The sequence below is a fragment of the Amphiprion ocellaris genome, chromosome 11 (genome assembly GCF_022539595.1).
Source record: "Amphiprion ocellaris isolate individual 3 ecotype Okinawa chromosome 11, ASM2253959v1, whole genome shotgun sequence".
NCBI classification, from domain to species: domain Eukaryota; kingdom Metazoa; phylum Chordata; class Actinopteri; family Pomacentridae; genus Amphiprion; species Amphiprion ocellaris.
In genome coordinates this window covers 11,732,312-11,754,946 of record NC_072776.1, presented here as the reverse complement: position 1 = coordinate 11,754,946, position 22,635 = coordinate 11,732,312, and the positions used below count along the sequence as shown (strand labels likewise).

General features: G+C 42.2%; 1 protein-coding gene across 5 annotated transcripts in view; it reads left to right on the top strand.

Annotated features, from left to right (window-relative positions):
• The window catches only part of LOC111575583 (hyccin 2), a 46,618-nt gene extending 25,106 nt beyond the window's left edge, over positions 1-21,512 (top strand). For 2 of the 5 annotated variants that reach the window (XM_055015535.1, XM_055015534.1), the window contains exons 4-13: positions 244-345; positions 2,298-2,477; positions 4,326-4,406; positions 7,081-7,196; positions 8,883-8,978; positions 9,775-9,891; positions 12,127-12,214; positions 12,402-12,558; positions 13,314-13,547; positions 17,038-21,512. In XM_055015535.1, the coding sequence (XP_054871510.1) occupies positions 244-345; positions 2,298-2,477; positions 4,326-4,406; positions 7,081-7,196; positions 8,883-8,978; positions 9,775-9,891; positions 12,127-12,214; positions 12,402-12,558; positions 13,314-13,547; positions 17,038-17,693 (1,827 nt within the window). In that variant the 3' untranslated portion in view covers positions 17,694-21,512. Of the gene's footprint in view, positions 1-243; positions 346-2,297; positions 2,478-4,325; positions 4,407-7,080; positions 7,197-8,882; positions 8,979-9,774; positions 9,892-12,126; positions 12,215-12,401; positions 12,559-12,796; positions 12,818-13,313; positions 13,548-17,037 lie in introns of all 5 variants that reach the window. The other 3 variants (XM_023280804.3, XM_035953073.2, XM_023280805.3) reach the window with 3 other exon arrangements.
• Positions 21,513-22,635: the final 1,123 nt, after the last annotated feature.

The window sequence follows — 22,635 nt, the reverse complement described above, 5'->3', positions numbered from 1 at the left end:
GCATGTGGAGGTTCAACAGTTTCAATGGGAGGAACTCAAACGCACAGACACACTTGGGTGACAACACACACAAAGCAGCTGTGGCATTATGCTCTGCCAAGGACAGGATTACTCCAGTATATCTTAACATTGCAGATAATATTTGGGGTTTTTTTCTGTTATATTTATGCCAAGACAGTGTTGTGCAGAAATATACAAACTGTGTGCCACTGCTCAACTATCCTTCGTTTCTCCTTTCTGAAGTCCTTACCAGAAACCCACATCCCCAGCTACGCCGGCAGCCTTCATCTGAAGAAGTCCCTGGTGCCGGCACTCTACAGAGTCATCCAGGACCCCAACAACGAGGTGATACACAGAGGACACGCACACACTGACAGTCCCAAGCATGGATGTGTTTTCAGCTCAAGGAACTGCGTTGCTTGTGACTCTCATGATGATGTCTCATTTGGCATTGAGCAAGAAACTGACACACAGCTGTGTCTGCAGGGTGCACTATCATACTAAAACACAGGCGTGCTCTGTTGTCATGTGAGAGTTTGATGGACCGGCACAGTGGCGGTGTCAGCCACACTACCTGTGAGATGGTACATAGTGTTCCCTCTATACACACACACACACACACACACACACACACACACACACAACCACACGATTCGACAAATTAGACCATCTGCTGCCCGCACTGGAAAAGCTGCGTGCTCAGTCACACTGGAACACGCAAGCATCTCAGAGTTTATTTTTTCACATAGATGTTTCCTACCCTTGTATAGCTAAACATGTTTTTTGTTTTTTGTTTGTTTGTTTTTTTTTGCTTTAAAGGACCTGACGACACAATTTTTAAGTGAAGGCCTCAGGCAGGACTTTAATTTGGCTCTAATGATACAGTCGGTGCCTCCAGTTCTGTCTCCGTCCGTTTTCCCCTCTATTTCACGGTCAAATTTGGGTGTCAAACGACCAGGGGTCTAAATTCCATTAGTGCTGTCAGTCTGACTGCACAATCCCATTAATGTTGAGACAAGTGTGTGTGTGATAGAGAAAGAGGAGGACAGATTGTAAAGTGTGCTTGACTGTTACATGTTTGGGTGTATTGTTTTGTTTTATTGCTGATGACATGGTGGGCAAGTGCCTTTCGTAGTTCATTAATGAGCTGTTGCTTATTTCCTGGTCAGCCACGTTACAGCACACACAGGCACACTTACAGAGTAGTGCTGCGTAGGCACTCACTTCACTGACCCCTCCATGGTATAAACACATTGGCTCAGCTGGCTCCCCTGAGACTACATCTGTCCATTGTAGTGAATTATTCTCCACCCCTCTGCTCCCACACACCTCCCGCTATTGACTAGCAACAACGCTTTCCCTCTATCTGTCCATCCTGTCTTACTACGATAGAAATGCCACCTATTCCAGTTTTTAAATTTTAGCTGGCTCAAAGTATTTCTGATGACTATTAAAAAAGGTTGCTACGGAAGCGATGTCAAACCTCAGCATGAGAGAAAATTTTATTAGGGATATCAAATCCTTTCCACCTATACATATTGCTCATACAGTCATATCTATTTACTTAACCCTCTGAACCCCAAAATCAGATTTTCAACTCTCTGACGGCCCTTGACAACTTGGCCAAATCTTGGCTTAAAATTGTGATTTTTCATCAAAATGACTTTATGTTTAATCTGAAAATTCTCCCAAAATGAACCATTTGCTCAAGTGAAAGTCTGTAGTGAACAAAAACTTCTGTGTTCCTCAGCACAGCTGAGAAGCCATGACTGACTCAGCTATGACCAACAGTGACTTAACAAAAATGTTTTGTCTGTTCGACTAAAATGCAGACTTTGTTTAGACAGAATACATAACACAAAGGTATGGAAGCAAATTAAAAATGTAGTGTAATGGTAAAATATCTCTAGTTGGTAACACATGATTCCAGGTTTTGTAAAGGACAAAATTTCATAAAAATGGCCACAACAGAAGGGTTCGTTTAAAACTGGTCAGATTGCTACACTACAGAGGATATTTTTTATAGTAAACCCACAGAAGGATAGCAGCTTTATCATAAGATTTTACAAATTTAAAAAGAAAGGCTGCTAGATGAAAATTTATAGAGATGGCTATTATTTGGTGGATTGTTCCTGGTTTGTTAATGACTCAAATTCAGGCCAGTAGAGCGATAACATGAATGAATTAAACACTTGTTAATTACCTCATTAGAAGAATGTCACAGCCATGGTGCAAATTCCAGTAAGGTGTCAGACCTGTTGCTAATTTGCGTGCACTTATTTCCACCTGCAATCCAGCTGCTGGAGCCTGTGTGCCACCAGCTGTTCGAGCTGTACCGGAGCTCCGAGGACCGCTTGCGACGCTTCACGCTGCAGTTCCTGCCTGAGCTGGTGTGGGTCTATCTGCGCATCACTGCCAGCAGAGATCGCCAGAGCAATGGCTGCATCGAGGCCCTCCTCCTCGGCATCTATAACCTGGTAGGTGTCAGCCTTTCTGGGTCTGGTGAAGGTGGTGAAAGGGGCAAAGACGTGACCTTTTAGAAGATATAGGTTCAAGCTTGTGAATTGTAAAGATGCTAGCTGTAAGATATGTTACTGTGCTACAAGTGTAGTACAAAATATAAACAGGAAAAACTAAAATTGGTATTAGATGTGACCACAGTTAGCTTGCCAAACACTTATACACATTTTTTCAAGGTACTTGACAGGTAGGTTTTTATTAATCTTCTGTTTATTTAGGCTGCCTTGGTTTTAGGACCCTGGATTTAAGACTGCATTTGAGCGCCCGGGTGTGGAGAACACTGACTGTGAGAATTGTCCACATAAAGTGCCCCTTCAGATTGAGGAACTCTGTTCTGTCACTGACCCTGACAGGGAGTCATAGCATTGTATTTACTATGATCTTAAATGAGCAGCAGTGAAGGTCACAATGTCCTGATTTTGAACTTAACCCCTAAAACTCATTATCTGACACTTGGATATCCAGGACCTTTATTGATCGCTGTCAGTCAACAAAGAACTTCTTTTTTTTGTTCTCAATTCTGTCCCCACCTCATCCCATATCTACCATTTAGTGGCACCTTTTAAACATATCCAATTACATGTTTTTACAATCGTGAAGATAGCTTTGAATAGATTTTTGCAGTTGGTAAAAGTCCAAAACTGTTGATGTAAATCACACGAATCTTTAGACCTAATATAAGAAGAGCCTTGGTGAGGTTAGGATCTGTTGACAAAGATGACCTACAGGGAAAACCCTGGTTAATGGATAGAACTGAGATACATTGCATCACCAGAAAACCTTGGGGAAATGGGCTGAGAGCTAAATATATCAATAGAAAGATCTCCATGTCAGCCAGCACAGCTAAGAGTATATCCATGCATAATTTATTCCTCTGTGTCCGTACCACTCAACACACGCAAGCACGTACACACATACACACACATACATACACACACACACACACATGTGTACCGTACGTGCTCACACACCTCTTTCCATTGATGGCTGAGCCTTGATAAACAGCTTCGGCCTCAGCAGTCCCATCACATATTCAGAGATGTACTGTGAGCCAGTGAAGGACAAAACAAGGGCTGAACCAACCCAAAGGCGCCCTCAGAGAAAAGTGGAGATAAAAGACGTAAAGCCTGTTTGGTACCACATTCCAGAATCTAGATTATGGATGCCTGGATGGGCAGATGGATAACATGAGGAGAGCCAATAAAGCCAGAAAAAAGGACTCGGCTCGCTTTGTCCAACCCAACCCCAGACAGTTTCTCAATCAATGCACACCATGCTCACGTGTAGTAGAAAAAATGTTTTGTTAACTCCTACACACCACTTTAGTCCTTTTCAGCAGCACATAACTGGTTTACTCCGCTGTATATCTGTGAATGTATTTTATCATTTCGACTGCGGTTTTGACCGGTGGAGATAATCAGGCATTACTTTTAGAAATGGAATCATTTTCAGACACGCATTAATCTTTGTGTTATGTATCACAGGGTGAAATTGGAATTGAGTGGTGAGAGTGCTGGCAGTGACATTTAATCTGTCACACTCAATAACATGTACCAACAGAATGGTCATGCAGCAGCTCGACAATGGGAGGGACACGGTGTTCACTGCTACCAAGTTACTAATCACATGCTGCACCCAGTCCACTGAAGAGAGATGAACTGGGTGAAGGGAGACACCTTCATTCAAATCAGCAATTTCCTAACTATAAATATAAATAGGAATACCAGGCTGTTAATAAATACCATTCTTCATTCACTCAGTGACACAACGTTTCTGTCTTTTCCTTTTTCTCTTTGGTTTTGCAGGAGATTGTGGACAAAGATGGAAACAGCAAGCTCCTCTCTTTCACAATCCCATCTCTATCCAAACCATCGATATATCACGAGGTAGGACTCTTCACAAGTAGATTATTACACTCTTCCTGACTTTATCTCTCCCCACTCTCACTTTCTCTTCTTTCACCGTGTCTCCTCTCTGCAACTGTTGGACTGGCCGAGAGACTTATTTAAGTGACTATTTGGAAGATGGCACCTCCTCAGTGTTCTGACACGACTGGAAGTCTATTTCCATTAACCTCACCTCCACAGCTTCGTTATCTGTGTGCCGGAACAAAATTTTTTTAACAAATTTAATTAAAAGAAGCACTTGATAATGCGTGCACATGCTGATTTCTTTTCATTTCAAAATGAGAGTACTTGTATTTTCACTTCATTCCACTCTTTCATGCTGTTTTAGTTGCTGTTTTTGGTCATATTGCCAACTTCTGACCTGACTACAGAGCCTGAGCTTGGTATTGATAGTGGTGTTGACCTGGAATTCATTAGCTACGTGTTTAACAGGACATGTAGACCTATGACCATTTACAGATGGTGGACGACCACATTTTTGGGGTGGTTTTACTACCCAAAGCAGAAAGTGAATATTCTCATACAGTGTTCCAGCCTTCAGTCGGTGCTCATCTCTGTATGTGTGTGTGAGCGTTGATGAGACGACAGTGTGTGGTGTGTGCTGAGGGCGATTTATCGCTGTAATTACAAGCTTGAGAGGCTCTTCCCTCCATGCTGAGGGAATGAAGGAAGCATGGAGGAAGGAGGAGGGGGATGTTTGGTGTGTATGTGTGTGTGTATGAGTCACAACAAGCTTCCTCAGCTGTAGTAAGGCTCTGCACATCACGTGGCCTTATCCCCAGGCGCCCAGCATTAGACATACACTCCAGCCTCTCTCTCTCTCTCTCTTTTTTAAATTAATCTGTCGTCCTCTCCTTCTCTGCTCAGAGCCTCACAAGATACTTAGGACAGAATATCAATTCAATTTAGGGGTGACTTTTGCTCCACACACCATCAGAATTAAGTGGCCCTGTGGCATATTCTCACTTAGATGTAATTTTAGATTCAGCTCAGTCATTGCCTGCACGTCTTCGTCTTTCTATTTTGCTTAAGAAAGAAAAAGAAGTTTTAGGAGTGATTTGCATATTGTCATATCAACCTGTATTTCTAGACGCAATACCAGGCAATACAAGTTATACCTGTAGTATTCAATTTATACTTGTTGCCAGTAATAATGAAACCAAAGAACACCTACAGAACCAGAAGATGTCTGGAGAAGATGGGAGCTATGAGGTTGTACAAAGGTCCCAGTACTGAAGACATATTCTAAAGATGAAGCTCAGATTACATATAAATACATCCTCTGTAATTGTGGACAGTGGGTTCTGTGTCTTCAGGATTCCCCCAGGAAAGTTGCTTAGAAGACATGGTAAGCCACCCAAATCCTGATGCATCCGATCCCATGATCCACCAGATTATGACCTCTGCCTCGCTCTGATTATATGCAACTAAATATATAGCAGCGTTCGTCAACAATTAACCCTCTGTACCCTAAAACCCATCAGCGGGTTTCTAGTATTGGTCATACCTGTTGGTTCTTGGTTGTTTTTAAATTTTGTAAAGTAACTAATCAACAACATAAAATTTTAGTTTTTGCTTTGCTTTTTTTTTTTTAAATTGTCTGTGACTGTGTAACCATGTCATACTGAACCGAGGACATTTTTGAGTCTCTGCTTGTAGTCATGGTTGTGCTGTTTCCGTAGAAGTGTAGGACCAGTCAAAAATGAGCCCACAGTGAATATAAATATGTCAGGAGCAAAAAGCGCCCCAAAGCTCCAGAGAGTTCAGAGGGGTTCGTTTACAATTGGCCAGTTCACTCTGCTTAAAGCGATGAATAGCTTATAATAAGCCCACAAGGGAAAGACATTTTAACCATCATAAGATTTTTACATATTTGAAAACAAAGCCTTTAGCAAGACGGTTATTATTTGGTGGATTGTTCCAGTTTGCTAATTGGACAGCTGAGCTTTGTCTGCTTTTAGCCATGATCAACTATTTTTTCCATAGAGATACAGGACTTAATAATGCAGTGAAAAAATGAGCCTAGGGTGAGTAAAAATATGACACAACCAAAAAAAAAAAAAAACGGTTAAAAGTGTATGTTACTTTTTATAATGTTAATGTACATGATCAGGTGATGTCGTCCCCCAACACTATAAAACACTTAATTAAACTCTAACCTTTCACAATGGCTTCGCAGAAGCCTTTCAAGAAAGTAGGGAGACTCAAATAGAAGCATGGATTAAGTCATTTAAAAGCATTGCTGCAGAAATTATGACCTTAATGTTGCATGAAGTACTTTGTAGAAGGTACAGGGAAAATTGTAACAGATGGATTTTTGCCTGAAGAGTTGTGCAGTCAGCAGTTTATCGACTGAAATCTAGTCATTTCCAAACTTAGAAACCAACAAATACGCTCAATAGCAAGAAGTCAGGTGTTGCCAATTACAGTGATCCAGTCAAAGGTGAGGACTCCAGCAGCAGTGGGATTTCACTGTAATAAAATGTGAGCGCTAATCATAGAATTTCCCCAGTAGATGTCCAGGTTTGTCAGTGCAGCACATTTGAACTTGTTAGCACTGTGTCATTCTCACTGCCTGTTAGCATTTTGTAAAAGCCAAAACGGTGGGAAAGTGCTTTGTTAACGGTGTTTTTCTTTTCGTATGTGTGTGTAGCCTTCTAGTCTGGGGTCGATGGCACTGACCGAGGGAGCTCTCTGTCAGCATGACCTGATCAGAGTGGTATACAGCGGCCTCCACCCTCAAAGAGAGACCTTCACTGCCCAGAACAGGTACAAGGGGTCATTTGAGATGTAGTACAAACATCGTTAAAGAGATGAAATTGCAGTAGTTTGTAGACGTTGCGCTCTGTGTGTGGTGCTATTTGGGCCAGCTTTGGAAACACATGTAGCATCATCATACTGAATCCAACTCGGAGGATGCCATCATTCTCTGGTTTATTTATTTCTACATGGTAAACTATTTTCTTCTACCTTACATTAAATCTTTCCACATAAGATGAAAGGGACCTTTTAAGATGATCACATCATAACCCTTAAGTCCCGTTCAGCCTCCTCTGGTGAGACTCAGCAGGCCTGAAAGCTTTTTTGGCTCTCGCATTTTCTCTGCTGCTGAGGATGAATGATAATCTTAGAATAGTAATGAGGCCTGCCAGAAGTGCTGCCAGAAAATGGTGTTCTGCTGCACTGAGATGAGCAGAGTTGCACTTCGTACATGTGTTTGTTTAAAGTGACATACATGCAGAAACAGACACGTGCAGTTCTGAGCGATCAGATGTGATAATGTAAGGACTGCACAGATAACACTGGTCAGCCTGTGTGACTTCTGGCTATGATGAGAATTGAGCATCATAAATATGCTGAATCGATTTCAGCATGGCCAGGCCTCATAGCTTATCTGGAAATCCATTTGTGTGGCTGGGCCTGAGATGGTGTTTATGAGAAGGAAGCCCAAAGCTCCTGAGAGGTGCCAGTTTACTCCGACTGTTGATATACAGCCAGGCCATTTACCTCCCTGTGCACACAGTCAATTATGGCCCTTATACTCAATCTCCTTTTCCTGGTTGTCCTCTATCAACACATATACTCTAGGACACACTTGGGGAAACAAAATATGCACAACATTAAGATTTGCAACAAAAGCTAAAAGCCAAAGCAAATATTTTTGATTACATTCTAAGCCCAACATCTGTTTCATCAGCAACAAACAGATGCTCAACATGAGGATGTTGTAGTAACACATTTAACACCTCAAATCCCTCACAAGCTCTTTGGGGCCTGTGCAGAAAAGGGAGTTGTGGATAACTGTCGGTCACAGATATTCACAGAGGAGCACTCACACATACTTCCCAGATCTCACCTATGTGTTGCACAGACCTGTGCGTCAAACATGTCAATTAAGCAACAACCTTCCTTACATGTTCATTCAGCACAGAAAAGCATAAGTCTAGAGGATGTCAGAGCCTCATAGCTACATGTTTCAATAGGTATTTGCCACATACCAATAACAGTACTTTGTGAAACTTTTGGCAACAAGTAAGCCAAAAGTTGTCAGTCCAAGTTGCCTTAAATCTTTAGTGTCACATTCTGCTTTAGTCCTGAGTGTGCATCGCTGATATGGTGTGTGTTGAGAGTTTTAGGGTGATTACTGCAGCATATTTGGCCGTGCATCTACAAACAGTACACTGGCTGACAATATACAAAGCTGCTTAGGCAAGCAGTTTGCTTAGCGGACTTCTTAATAGTTCATAGAGCTGATAAATTGCTTGAGAAACTCTGCATAATTGACTTCCATAAAGGTGTCACATTGGTCAGTATACTTTGTATACAAAATTTGAGAAGTTGAGGCTGATGTGATTTGGATTTGAGAGGATATCACTTAAGTTTTACTCAGTTAAATAGACCCTAATAAAAATCTGTATTGCTGTACTTGTTTCTGATTGTGTTTTGTGATTGCAGGTTTGAGGTGCTGTGTTTCCTCATGTTGTGCTACAACTCTGCTGTGGTCTACATGCCCCTTTCTTCCTATCAGTCAGTCTGTCGGATGAGCTCACGGTGAGAAATAAATGTGTAAAACGTGCTTTTCTTTATACCCAATTAGCGACCACCCTTTCCTTTTCTACATTTTATATTACTTACTCTCCTAAAATCACAATTAAATCACCTCCTCTACCCCGTGGCTGTACTTTCACCTCAGTCATGACTGCCCTTTCTGCGAGCGGAGTTGATAAGTACACTTTCATTAGACATCAGTCGATCAGCTCATCTGATTGGCCAAATAAAAAACCTAGCTGCTGGATACCCGGCTCAGTCTATCTGTCTTGGAAACACTGAGACACCCTGGAGACAGAAGAAAGGATCAATGTGGAATTCACAATATGAGGCTCTGTAGTGCAGCCACTCCCCGGTGATTGTTCCACAGCAGCCTGCAGACGGTTCAGGATATGAATTGTTGCCTACTGCGAGCGAGCAGATAGACAACGCCTGAAGCAAGCTCCGTCTAGACAGATGGCAAACTGTGACTGTGAAGATTTCAGAGCAAGGAGAACAAGGCTTGCTCTTTGAGTTTAGTCTCACAGTGTAGACGCCGAACTCCCCATCGTCTAACCTTGCCAGACCTAGACGAATGTAAAGTAGTTCAAATTTGGCTCCCCATGCTCGCTGTTTGATGTGTCTTCGTTGTTTAGTTTATTCAGGAAGTGACTGATGTTCCCTTTAGTTGTTCTTTCCAGCCATTCTCATCTGAGCTATGCTCCCAGTAGCAGAACATTAGAATGAATGTTATTCAATCAGTACAACATCCCTAAGATTTTGTCTTCTCTTTTTTCCCCCAAACCACCTCCTTCCTCAGGTTGTGTGTATGTGGATTCCCTCGTCAGCAACAGAAGCTTTGGAGGGAGCCTTGCAACCGTGTGCTGCTGGACCCTGAGTTCATGGTGCAGATGCTGACTGCCGTGTATCACGCTATGTATGTAGTTTTAAAGCTCCAAAAGCTGTTTTTTTTTTTTTTTTTTTTAAATTTTGGCCACTCAGGGGCAGCAGAAACAAGCTGTGACCACAACATTGACACTTCATCAGTTACACTTACTTGACAAACTTACCAATTAAACAGCTACTTATTTACATAGAAGTTATGGAGGAACAATATCATTAATTGTGGGTTTGTTAAAACCTTGTCAACGACAGTAAAAAAAATTACTTTTTTACACTCTGTTTTTAGTCTCTACCACCTGCTTTTCAACTGCTAAATTCTCGTCTCGTCTCTGTGTCTGTTACTGTTTGGTGCTGAGCAAGTAGTGTACAGTGAGTTTTAGAGCTTTTTAGCTGCCTGCTGCAGCCAGAAGAATGACGGTTTTGTTGGTAGTTGGACAAATGAATCATCTTTCCTGAAACTCACTATAAAACTGCATGAAGCGAAGGTAGCTGCAGATTCAGGTGATAATGAGGTGATTATAGTTGCTTCAGGTGGCTTTCATTTATGCCATTTCACTTCTCAAGTCTTTAATGGAATCAGTCCAAGTACCCATAAATGAATACTGAGGTACTGAGTAATTGATATAAAGTAATTAGGAGGAAGATGATCTCATATTCGTTCCCTACTTGCACACACAATTTATCAGGTACAACGTTCTCTCATGAGCTGACAGCATAATGTTTGTCATTTTTGCTGTTGCCCACTGTGGGACGTCACTAATGAGGGCAGTCTTGGTTCTAGTTTGCTGTGACGTACGCCAGGAGATCTCCTCAAAGCATATGCCAGCACTCCACCGAGGACAGAAGCTCCCCGCTGCACAGACTGATTACATATTGTGTGTATTGTGGGAGCAGGTGATTTCATCCCGTATGAGGACAGTCATTGCAAAGCTGATTATGGCTCCTTGATGACAGTTAGTCCTAAAAGATGGATCCCCTGATACGATAGTGACTGGAATCACTGCTGTTGAGGATGTTGTCGTGAGAAGGATGGGAGAGAATGAGAATGCATTTGCTCCTCATCGCCCCCATGAGGGTAGACGGCAGCAATCAGGAGATTGGAGCAGTCAGTGCTGCTTGGGGGGAAAAAAGCAGACATTGCGTGTGTGTAAAAGAGAATAATAGCCTTTTTAGTAATCCCCACCATAGTCACCTCACTGCCAACCTGAGCTCTTTCACCCTTGGCCCTAGCATTCACACGTGAAGGGCAGATAAACATGACAGCTCCACGCATGCAGAGGGACCTTGGCACACACTGAGGACACTCTGGGATTTAGGTTAATATGTCCACTAATGCTACAGCCCTGTAATGCCACATGAGAGAGAGAGAGAGAGAGAGAGATGTGCAGGGTTATCAGAACACTGCAAATTTAGAGGCACACACCCATTTTTTTTTTTTTTTTTTTTTTGCGTGAAATGTATTCTGGAGCAGTTTTCAACCTTCACAACATCACAGAGTCTGTTTTCACCTGCCCATTCATCTCATCCTTTTGATCTTGAGTCAAAAGGGAACCCCAAGCATTTGTCCCTAGCTGTGTGATTGTTCCATTTGCACGACCACATCAAAGAGTTCAGCCGACCACTTCTTTTCTGTGTGTGTATTTGTATGTGAATTGTAGATTTTTTTTTTTATGGTGGCTGTTTCACTCATCTCTCTTGGCCAAATGTGAATATGAGATGTCCTCATCTTCTGCAAAGCAAGGGTAACTCGCAGGGATCTATTTGCAAAGAAAGGAAAGCACTGCTCGATGGTCAATAATGATTTACTAGACTAGCTTATTTAAAAACGCAGCCATTTATTTGTAAGACCATTCAAGTAGTTTTTAATTTAACAATTTTGATATGGTGATGCTTCATTCCCATATTGTTTTAACTTTACGTAAAGTGCAACATCCAACTGAGTAATTGTGAAAAACCATTTGTGTTTGACAAAGTTTTTTTCTACTGCATTATTAAACACAAGTCATTTTGGAAGGAAAAAAATTGCCTCTGTTTTCTAGTAATTTAATAGCGTGACAGATTGTAATCGCTCTGACTGGATGTGTTCCCAAGTTATCCTCCCCTCCATTGCTGTAGCTACAAGCACTACTAAATAACTAATAATAGTTCAAGGGATGTGACTCAGACATCAAGGCATCTTGTGAGACACTCCTGTTTACTCAAGTAAGCTCGCAACAAGATGCTGTTAAATGCTGGTGTGTGCGTTTGTGCTTTGTGTTCTGATGTGTAGATACAATGGGGAGTGGGAGATGGGGCGAGAAGCTCTGGAGGACATTGTGTACAGAGCCCAGCTGGAGCTTTACTCCCAGCCTCTTCTGGTAAGACCAGCAGTTCCTCTTCAAACTGTCTGCAATCCTTAATAAAATAAAATTTAAAAAAATGCCACTTTTTGCAAAACAATACCGACTGTCCTCAAATTTGAATCATAATTCTGCTTTAACTGAGCTGGCACCTTCCTAGCCGCGGTCAATTAATGGTTTATTGATCTGCACGTGTCCACTTCAGCTCGGGAACGCCATGAAAAACTCGCTACCAGAAAGCGCTCCCGATGAACCGAGGGGGCGCAAGGTGCTGCAGGTGGAGGTGACGCCCACCATTAGCCGTATATCCATCTCAGCCATCACCACCGCTTCCATACGACGCCACCGCTGGAAGAGAGAGGGTAAGACTAAAGCTCCGGGGCCAGCAGAACCGTCTGCCAGGCCTCAGTGCAGGAGAGATCTCAGTAAATGTGACAGCAGAATAGATTGCAATACTTTTTTCTTTTTTTTTTTTTTCCATTGACCTGATTATTAATTTAGCACCCAGGAGTAGGCTGGACAAGAAAGTTATGCAAGTAAAGGGACCATATTCAGTTCTAACTTAACCTTACGAGTTGTTACTGTTTTGATGTATGAAAGCACTCAAGAAGCTGCTACTTGGTGAGAAAATCTCTTTTCTGGTGTTTGTCCCAAGCAGTGAGAAGGAAACCTGTTATCTGTGTAAACCAGTCACACCATTAGCATCATCTAAATGGTGTTTCGTGTCAGTTACTGTATGTAATTGTGGTCTTATAGTCTCTGTGTTGCAGTGCTTGTTCCACTCACTGCTCCTTATAGCCTTTTCTTTGCTCTCGTCTTGTCTATTAAGTGCGTTATGTGCCTTGTATCACCAGTTAAGATTAAGGGTTTTGATTTAAAAGAAACTCATGACAAAATGGTGCCTGTAGATTCTCCTGACTCCATGCTACCCAGCACATGGGTGATTGATGGAGTCATTTATTTATAAACTACCACTGCGTGCTTTTTTATTAAAAAATATTCTGTAAGTTACACATGACAACTGTTAGGCGTGCTGTGCCCATGATGAGGCCCGAATTGATTGAAGCTTGATGCTACTAAAGAAACACATTTCCTCATCTGTGTTGTTGACTCCCAGATTGTTTTGACTACTCAACCGATGCAGAGTTGAGCCTCTCCGTCACTCCTCCTAGCCTCGCCCAGCACCTCCACCACCACCACCACCACCACACTCCCTGGGACCCCGAAGCTAAAGAGGAAAGAGGAGTGCGGCCTCACAGCTACCACAGCAGCAGCAGCATCATTCCCCCCATCACACTTGAGGGTAGGGGACAGGGGCGGACACTCAGAGCAGAGGGGGTCTCAGAAGAAGGTGCCCCTTCGATCTGTATCCTCCCCACCCTCCTCCTCCTACTACCCCTCCTCGGCTTGAGGCAGTTAACTCTGCCCTACCCATTTTGGCTGCCTCTTCACTTCCCCAGAGTACACTAACTCATCCAGTCTATAAGACCCTCAGCCAACAACCCCTCTACTACCAGATCATTGCTACTTTTTTGTCTCATTTAAGAGTGGAAGAGTCGCCTATTCTGGGTTTGAAGGAAGCGTGGCTAGTGGCCATTCTGCATGGGCCTGTCATCATGTCATATTCTACCTTTTTCCTCATCATGCCTTCAACTTTAGACCGCTACCCTTGTCACTCACTGAGCATGTTTAGCGCCTACAGCCTGCAGCTTGACCTTCTTCTCTGGGCTCTCTCACCTCTCCATGTCTGATAATTACCTTTTTTATTTCTTCAGTTTTAACAGAGAACATGCATCAGTTTTGCAAAACTGGCATAGATTACCCGACATCTTGTTTCTGCGCTGCTCTTCGTGGTGTTTGACAAGTTTTTTTGGTCTCTCCGGCCAGCAGCACCCATCTGCTGCTGCCACTCTGCAGGAAGAGGCCTTTGCTTTATTTAGTCCAGCAGCTTTATTCTATGCTAATTTTGTGCTCTGCCATGTTGCATTCTTTTCTTCAGCTCAGTGAGTGGGAACGAGCCCTGCATGCACGCGCTATGGCAAGCTTCAGTAATTTCTGCTACAACATGAAACGCCAGAACATTAGTATTTCAAATGACGAAGCCAGTGAACAGGCTGAATATTATCAAAGTTAACAAGTCAAATAACTCAAACAGCAAAGGCAATTCCACTGCCAGGACTATACGGCCCATTTTGTCTCCTTCAATGTGTGTGCATTTTCATTCATGGTTGTTTTAAAATCTTGAAACATACTGAAGATCAGCTCATTTCCTAGCTTATGGTCAGTGCCATCCTGTCTTTTTCCAATGATCTTCCATCGAATTCTGTGCATCTGGAGAGAAAGAATTCTTATAGTCTTTTCATCAGATAGAAATCTGCCATCCAGTAAACAGAGACCTGTGATTTATCTCCAAAGAAGATTGTTCAGTCACTGTCTCTTGCAGAAATAATCAACTCATTTAACACAAGTCTTGTAGTTTAAAATTAAACACTTCTACATTTTTAAAAATCCATTATCTAGAAATTGGTTTTATTTTGCTGTACAGTCATCTTCCACTGTGTTTCATTTTTGATTGTTCTCCGTCTTCGAGGACACAATTCATTTCCATTCATTTTACCTCACGGTGGAAGTATACTTGAGCGGACATAAAATTTCATTCTGCGAGCTGCTCTGATAGGTTAATATTTTCTTATTTTATTCTTTTGGTTCAAAAGGGGGCAATGTTTTTAAAAACTCTCAAGTGATGATGGGTTGGAAGGAGGATTGGATCTATGATTTGGTTAACTGAGCAGCCAGAGGTTGATGCTAGTGTTTATAAAATCCCTGAAACCCATAAAGACATTTGTCAAGGATCCTTTACTGACGCAGATATGAGCTGAATATGAAATTATGAGTTTAGATAACCTGTTTTATTGTAAAAGACAATCTACTAGTATAATATCTTTGTTCAGTACAGTTACTTAGGCAGAATTAGTATGGTACCATATGTTAATGGCTCATTAGCCGCATCATTAACTATCTGTGTGGATAATTATTTTAGCAACAGTTAAACTGCAAGCTGTGTTTCATAGCAACTGTCCACTAGCGATCGTCTTCTTTCCATGTCTTTGTTGGTCTTTTACTTAGTGATTGTTCCAAACTCCAACATGATTTATCTGCAATTAGCTTAAATTTAACCCATAATATGTACTAACCCTTTGGAGAAAACTCCTTCATTACATGGGGAACATGTTTTCATTCCAGTTCACCGGGAGCACCTTATTTTCTACTACATAGCACTTTCTTTCTTGATTTTTCTTAAATTATTATCATTATCTTTTTCACATGCAGTATATTGTATATCTGTTTGGGATTTTATGTCCTAGAGACATACCTCATGTAGGCTCGGCCAGAATTTCTGCCGGTCAACACTAAAATGTTGCTGATATATCATGTCCTTGAACTCACCATCAAAGAAGAGTTTTTAAACTACTCCCTGCCCCACAGCTGAATCCGCACACAGTGACACAACAGATTAAAAACCGAATGCAAAGAGACGTTTACTGTGGTGGATTATCAGCTTTAAGCACGTCTCAGGCTCATTTTCATAGCTCACTGAATAGCAAGCTACCAATAGCAAGCATATAAATATATTGCGTGAGCAGACTTAACCAAACTGTAGTCACAAGCAAAACCACCGGTTGCAGCTGTGTTGTGTAATGTGTATCGTACAGAACTACAACGCTTCATTTGGGATTGGGTTGACCTGTGATGGCTTGCAGACTGCCCCGTTTAGCCTTGTGGGCTGTCAGCTCTAACTGGAGAGCTATTGATCTGATGAGGTGTACGGACTCGCCTCAGCGCTCTCCACAGATTGGCAGGCTCGTCTCGGCCGGCCAACCATGTGACCGCTAGGCCAGTGTTGCAGGAGAAACGAGGGATGGGGCAGGAGAGCATGTGTCTTCTCCTCGTGTTATGTGCATGTCAGTCCAGACCTTTTTCTTCTCGGTTTCTCCATTTCTTTTTCTGGTGCTGTCTGTGGTTCCCCGTTGTCCGATTCTGCTTGTCCCAACGATGCATGACGGAGAGAGACAGCTGATCATCTGTCTCTTCTTTTGACGGGCTTTACCCTGCATACTGTATGTCAATAACATGCTTTTTTCTAACGCAATTTATCATCTTTCTCCCTTTCAGCTTTCAAAGTGAGGCCATAAAAGGACTGAAAATTGTTTGAATGTTGCTGTGCCTTCGTGTCAATGTTGTGCCTATTAGACTTCTATAAAGTATATTGTTGTTAGACATCGATTGCTAATTTTTAATTAATGGTATAATGATATGACAAACAAACTCCATGCTCTCACCAGACGGGTTATTGAACTTGCTTTTTGTAAACAAACGGCTGGTCAGATTTTAGTCGATCTGAATTGCATAAGATGATTCAGGCTCAAGGTCATGATGTGCTTTATTGAACTGTAGCTCTGTGTGGTGCATAAAGACCAAGTTAGTGAAGCAGCGTGGTCTGTCAGGTGTTAGGTGTTGCACAACTAGAAGGGGACTGATTGAGTCTGATAAAGCATTTAGACATATTTAGACAGATTCTAATGATTAAGTTATTATTAGCATTATTATTAGTCACCTTCCATATTTATTAATAAGAACGTGCACACAAGGCCTCATCCTTTTTACAAAGAAATCAAGGTTCTGAATTGAGGAACTTATATCAAAATTCTAAGACTTGTAGCATTTACGTTAAAAGTTTATCACATTTCTCGGCATCAGCTCTGCCTTTGTTTGACGTCGTTTACATTCCCGCTTGTCTCTCACGCTCTCTTTTGTGTTTGTTCGTTCACGCTCACATTCAGACGCTGACGGCATGAGCGGCGGGGAGGATTCCTTCAACATCAACGACCCAGACGAAGGTTTCTCCTCCGGGGCGTCCAACAGCAGCCAGCCCAGCGGCACCAAGGCTGGCGGCGGCGTGGGGCCGAGGGGTGGCAGCCTGAACAGCAGCAGTAGCAGCATCAAGAAAGCCATCACGGCCCGGCTGTCTCGGGACAAGGAGAGAGAGCGGGAGAAGGAGCGGGAGAGGGAGGCCGAAAAGCAGGCCGAGTTGTCAGCGGATCATCAGACCGCCGTGAAGAGGCATCACCAGAGGCAGCAGTCCCCTCCGGCCAGCATCACCTTGGATGCCATCCACCTGAGTCCCATAAAGAAGCACCTGAGCTTCCCTGTGGGGCCCACGCTGGTGCGGACTGGGAGCACCTCCTCCAGCAAGTCCTTTGACTGCATGAATTTCAACCTGAACGGAGGCGAGGACGAGCGAGAGGAGGCGGCGGGAGGCTCCGACAAGGAAGGAGCGCTTCTAGCAGGGGGCTCCCACCGCCACTCCACCATAAGCCTGCAGGAGGAGCACCTGATCAGGCCAGAGGAGGCCCAGGACCTCCTGTCTCCTGGAGCTCCTCTAACCAAGCAGTCGCGCTCCCCCAGCTTCAACATGCAGATCATATCACAGGTTTAACGTCCAAACGCAGGGAACGGTAGACACACATACACAAATAGCTGTTCATTACACACACAACATCATGCAGTTTTTCTGTGACTCTTTACAGCTCTACTATGACGACTTCTGTCTACCTGTGTGTGTGTGTGTGTGTGTGTGTGTGTGTGTGTGTATGGTGTGTGAGTGTTTGTGTGTGCGTGTGCGTGTGTAGAAGTGTTTAAAAAGTAGGAACACATCTTCAGATCTCAAGAGCTGTGTCTCCACCCTTTCGGCATCCATTAAACTTACAGTTGTGACCTGCAGTCGTTGCTGGTGGGTAGAGTTCCTGAGAACACATGAAAAAGCAGTAAATGACTACAGTCGAGTTGTAAAAGAGTCCAGCATGTCACTGCATCCTCCCGTCTGACCAAGCTGAGCATTCCACAGAAACTCTCCTCAGAGGGAGGATATGACAAAAATTTGTAAGGATTCCACGCTAGCTGTAGGTCATATGTGACATTTCAGATTTTCTTGAGTTTCCTGACTGAATCAGTCAAAACGAATCAGCAATAACACTTACCGTTGCTCATGTGGAGAAGAGTGGGGATTGTTGCTCTTTCTCTTCATTCCTTCCCTTTCATTCCCGGGCTCACGTGCAATCGTTCTTGCTGATTTTCTTCCTGGATAATCGCTTTTTTCCTCTTTTTTTAAAAATTAGGCATAAAGGTTTTATGACTAAAAAAAATCTTTAAATGTTTAGTTTTAAATCACAATCCAAAGACGTTTGTTATTTTGTTTTTTTTTCATCACTTGTTCGACAATGATTTTGCAGAAGACCCGTGTGATCTCTAGGTTTCAGGCCATGACCTTCATTTTTGATCTGTAAAATCAAACTGGAATGTGGTAAGGGTTTGTCTTGACCCAAGCTTTTAACTGGACAAATCTAAAGAAATCATTACTGTGCAGCTATTAGAGGAAAAAGAATTATGTCTCCTGACTTGATTTAAAATCTGAAGCTGAAGCTCGTTGGAGAACTGCATTGGACAGTGCAGGTTTGTGTCTGACGCTTAAGGCAATGACTGTATTTTATACCGGATTGTTACCATGATTCAAACCATTTCATGGATCCTTCCATCTGAAAGCACTTGTTGGCATGTTTGTCGGTTTGTGTTGAGGTTGTGGCTTGTGTGTAGCGTCACGTCCGAGCCGGTGAATGGCTGCCCTCTGGAGGCTTTTACTATTCGCTGCGCATCAGCAGTCTCCATGACTGTCGCGCTCCGATTGGATGCTCATAAAACATTTTGTTCTACCTCATTGTGTGTTCATCTGCCACTCAGACACGTCTCCCAGTCAGATGCAGAAATTAAAGACCCCATTAGGTTTGAAACTAGAGTGAGAGGACCGCCGTGGTCTCACAATGCATCTGTAATGATACTGTAAAATTGTGACCGACCGTCTCGGCCTTGCATTTCACTTCAGTCACATCATGCACAAAGTCTCGCTGCAAAACAAGAACACGTCACAAATTGACTTCAGGTTTTTGCGTTTTCTGTCATATATCAAACGACCACATTGGGATTAACCTGCTTATTTTTTAAAAAAATCCTAAAATGTCCTGCCTATCTTTTTTTTTTTTTTATGTGATGATTTTTGAAGTGCAATTTTTTTTTTTTTAATCCTCATGTGCATGGAATTGGATCTTCTCTGCTGTGAAATGCCTGCATCTGTGCACAGTGCTAGCTAGCCTTCCGTCGTACTCCCTGCCCAGGCTGCGTGATTTGAACATGGCGTGCTTGTCTGCATGTTTAGTGCCCCGCAAAGCACTGCTGTTTCAGATGCATGAAACAGCCAGCGAGCCAAACCCAAGTCCTTGTCCTTGTCTTTACCAGATGTGCCAATACGCATCCTCTCCTTAAGGAAGTTATTATTGTTTTATTTGGTTGGGTGTCTTAATTTAAAATGCCTACTTTTTTTTCTATTTACTGGTCTTAAAAAGTTAAGAGACAACAAAGGGAGTTTTAGACATGTGGCTCAACGTGCCCTTAGATGCAGCTTCACCTTTTTTGCCATGAATTTCTTTTCACTCATCACAGGTGCGTGCGACGCACCATGCTGTCACAATCACGACACCGCTTCGCTGTTCACTCAACATAGAAACAGTATATTATGCGTCCGTGTACTGTAGATGTCAGCTGTCGCATTGCATTTCCCTTGTCTTGCTCACGTGCTTGTTTAAAAATGAGGATGAATGATTTATGTATATAAAAGTCAGTTCAGTGTGCAGTGAAAATCCCACACACTCATGCTTCCTGCTGTGCTTGAAACCCTCACAGCTGCTGCTCCTTGGTCCTGAGTGATTGCTGTGTGTGTGTGCTTTAGCCTTAAACATTTCAGGCCAAAAAGCCTCGTTTGTCGGCTCTTCGGCCTCACATGCTCGTCCTCCTCTGCTGGACCGGACTGTGTGAGAAGAAGAAGACGAAGAGCAGAGGAGTGCAGCTGCAGTTCACACCTGGTCTGTCTGCTGTCGTGTCTCCCAGTTGCTGTATTTTGCTGTGAGTCGAGTGGCACCTTTTTGCTGTTTTAAAACCGGTGACGTGTTCAAAAATACGTGTGCCCCTGACCGAGGTTACCAGCAGCCATGTTGGTACTGTATGTCGACTTAGAGTAACAGATATCCCTCAGTGTGTGGTGTTATTTGCATGTGATCAGGGCGGGAAATAATCGACATCAGCCAGGCAGTGTCGATAAAGTTTGATCGTGGTTCAAAATTTCATCCGCCATCCATTTTGGCAGAGTAATAAGCTTTTTAAATCCTCAAAATCTGCTTGCATTTCAAAAGAACGCCTTCATTTTTGGGGTGAAGACTAGATTCAGTCACTGTGGCTGGAGAAGAAAGCTCATTTCCCGTCCTGCATGTGATAACTGTGGGCTTTGTTTTCATACAGTATAATGCACTTTAATCCATCCACCTCTCTCAAGATAGTTATCGAAATGACATATATAGATGTGCAAATGTGTATACACTCAATGCAGGGTTATAGTCTCTTTAAAGTAGTACTTATATGGGATGTCACATCCAACACAATGCTATTTTTGTTAAAGTCTAAGGGTACAGCTATTTATTATTTTTTCTTTTCAAAACCAAAAAATAAAAACAACACAAAAAAAAATTTACGGGGTTGTGGAAGGTCTCAGGAGTTTATCAAAAAGCCACATTTTTAAAAAATGGCAGCACCAAAATTTCTGTTCTTAACGTCAGAATTGATTCTATGCAACATTTTTTCCCCTTTTTCTTTTCTTTTCTCTTTTTTTGTTCGTTAATTTTTGCCGTACGGGCTTTGATTGATCCTTGTCGGGTGGGAGGGGGCACATGCATTTAAGCTGATTTTAAAGGCTCAAGCCCCCAACGGTGTCCCCCATTCAGCAATTCTGTTTCTACACCCTGCTGCGGTGCTACAGAGCAAACAACCTCTCTCATGTAGGTGAAATAAGACGACCATCCATTTGTCATCCGACTGCCCTCACAGAGAGAAAAGGCCACACCTGGTCTTTTGGTGCATGTCGAGCCCGTCTGTCAGTTTGCTGCTCTGTGGCTCAATGACGTCAGATGGTGTTTGGAATATAAACAGATTAGCAATGATGAATCAAATCTAAAGGCTTTGAGGGAAGCTGCTGGACGATGTGATAACACTGTACTTATGATGCTGTATAAATGGAGAGAAAGACTTATTTTAAATCTTGTAAATAAAAAAATGTACAAAGGTGAAAGCAAGATAAATATAAAAAAAATCTGATAAGTCTGAACTGTAGAGAGAAATTAATCTGTATATTGTTGAATAAATATTGTGCCGTAAAGGATCTGAGTGTGTGCTTTTGATACGGAATTTTATATGTGTCAGAGAAATCACTTTCAACTAAGATCCCAATTACAAAAACACCTCTCAAGGAAGTGTGTTAATTCCAGATCACATGACCTGCTCCACATGATGTCATTTCCTCCTGAAGAAAAGACTGACCAGACTCCAAGGCTTTCGTAGTTATTTAATATAAAGTAGTGTGTGAGTAAAGTGTGGATTTATGGCATGTCAACAGGTTTATTACAATATCTTTATGAATAGCTTTAAATTTTATTCAATTTTATATACATTTAGAAGAATCTTTCTCTAAAAATGCCATGTGATGTTTGGTTATAGGCGGCCATGTTGATTTTAGGCCTGAAAACAGCAAAAAAAAAAGTCAACTATGTTGCAAAAAGTCCAGCAATTATATATTGACCCCACTAAATTAATATGCAGTTTTGTTTTACTACATAAAGAATGTGTGTAAAAAGAATAAAAGGGTACGGAGATTTCAAACATGGCCCAAGTTTTTTTCTCACAACACAAAGTTTTTCTTTCTTTCTTGACTACAATTCAAAAAATGCTGCTCAAACAAGCAAGACATCTAAAAAATTCTTTCATTTTTCAACCACATCTCTCCAACTTAACTGTGCTGTAGCCATATTACCTCAGACATGTAGCTGACTTACTGTATAAACACTGAAATGTTAAGAGTAGTCATGTTTTTAACTTGAACTGAAAAAAAAAGGATTTATAGGCAAGTGAAAAGATGAAACTAACCAGATGAGATGATCAGAAAGAAACAACCTCATCACTGAAGTTTAAAAAACACCTTCCACCCACAGATATGTGTCTGCAGTAAACATGCATGTACTGACAGGACCGGGATTTTCCAGAAAGTGAAATAAAGCAGATTAGAGGCGCTTTAGGCAATAGTAAAAGTAGCTGCTGTATACGAATACTCAGGGAAGCATAACCTTCACATTCTGCTTTTGGAAATGTCTGGTCATGAATGAAACTGACCTGACAGCATGTTTTTACATGTTGGATGGAAACATTTTTTTCCCACTTCTCCATTTGCTCTTGCTGCACATCTGCTGTTATGTCAGTGTACATGAATATGAACTTGGGAAGGTCAATGT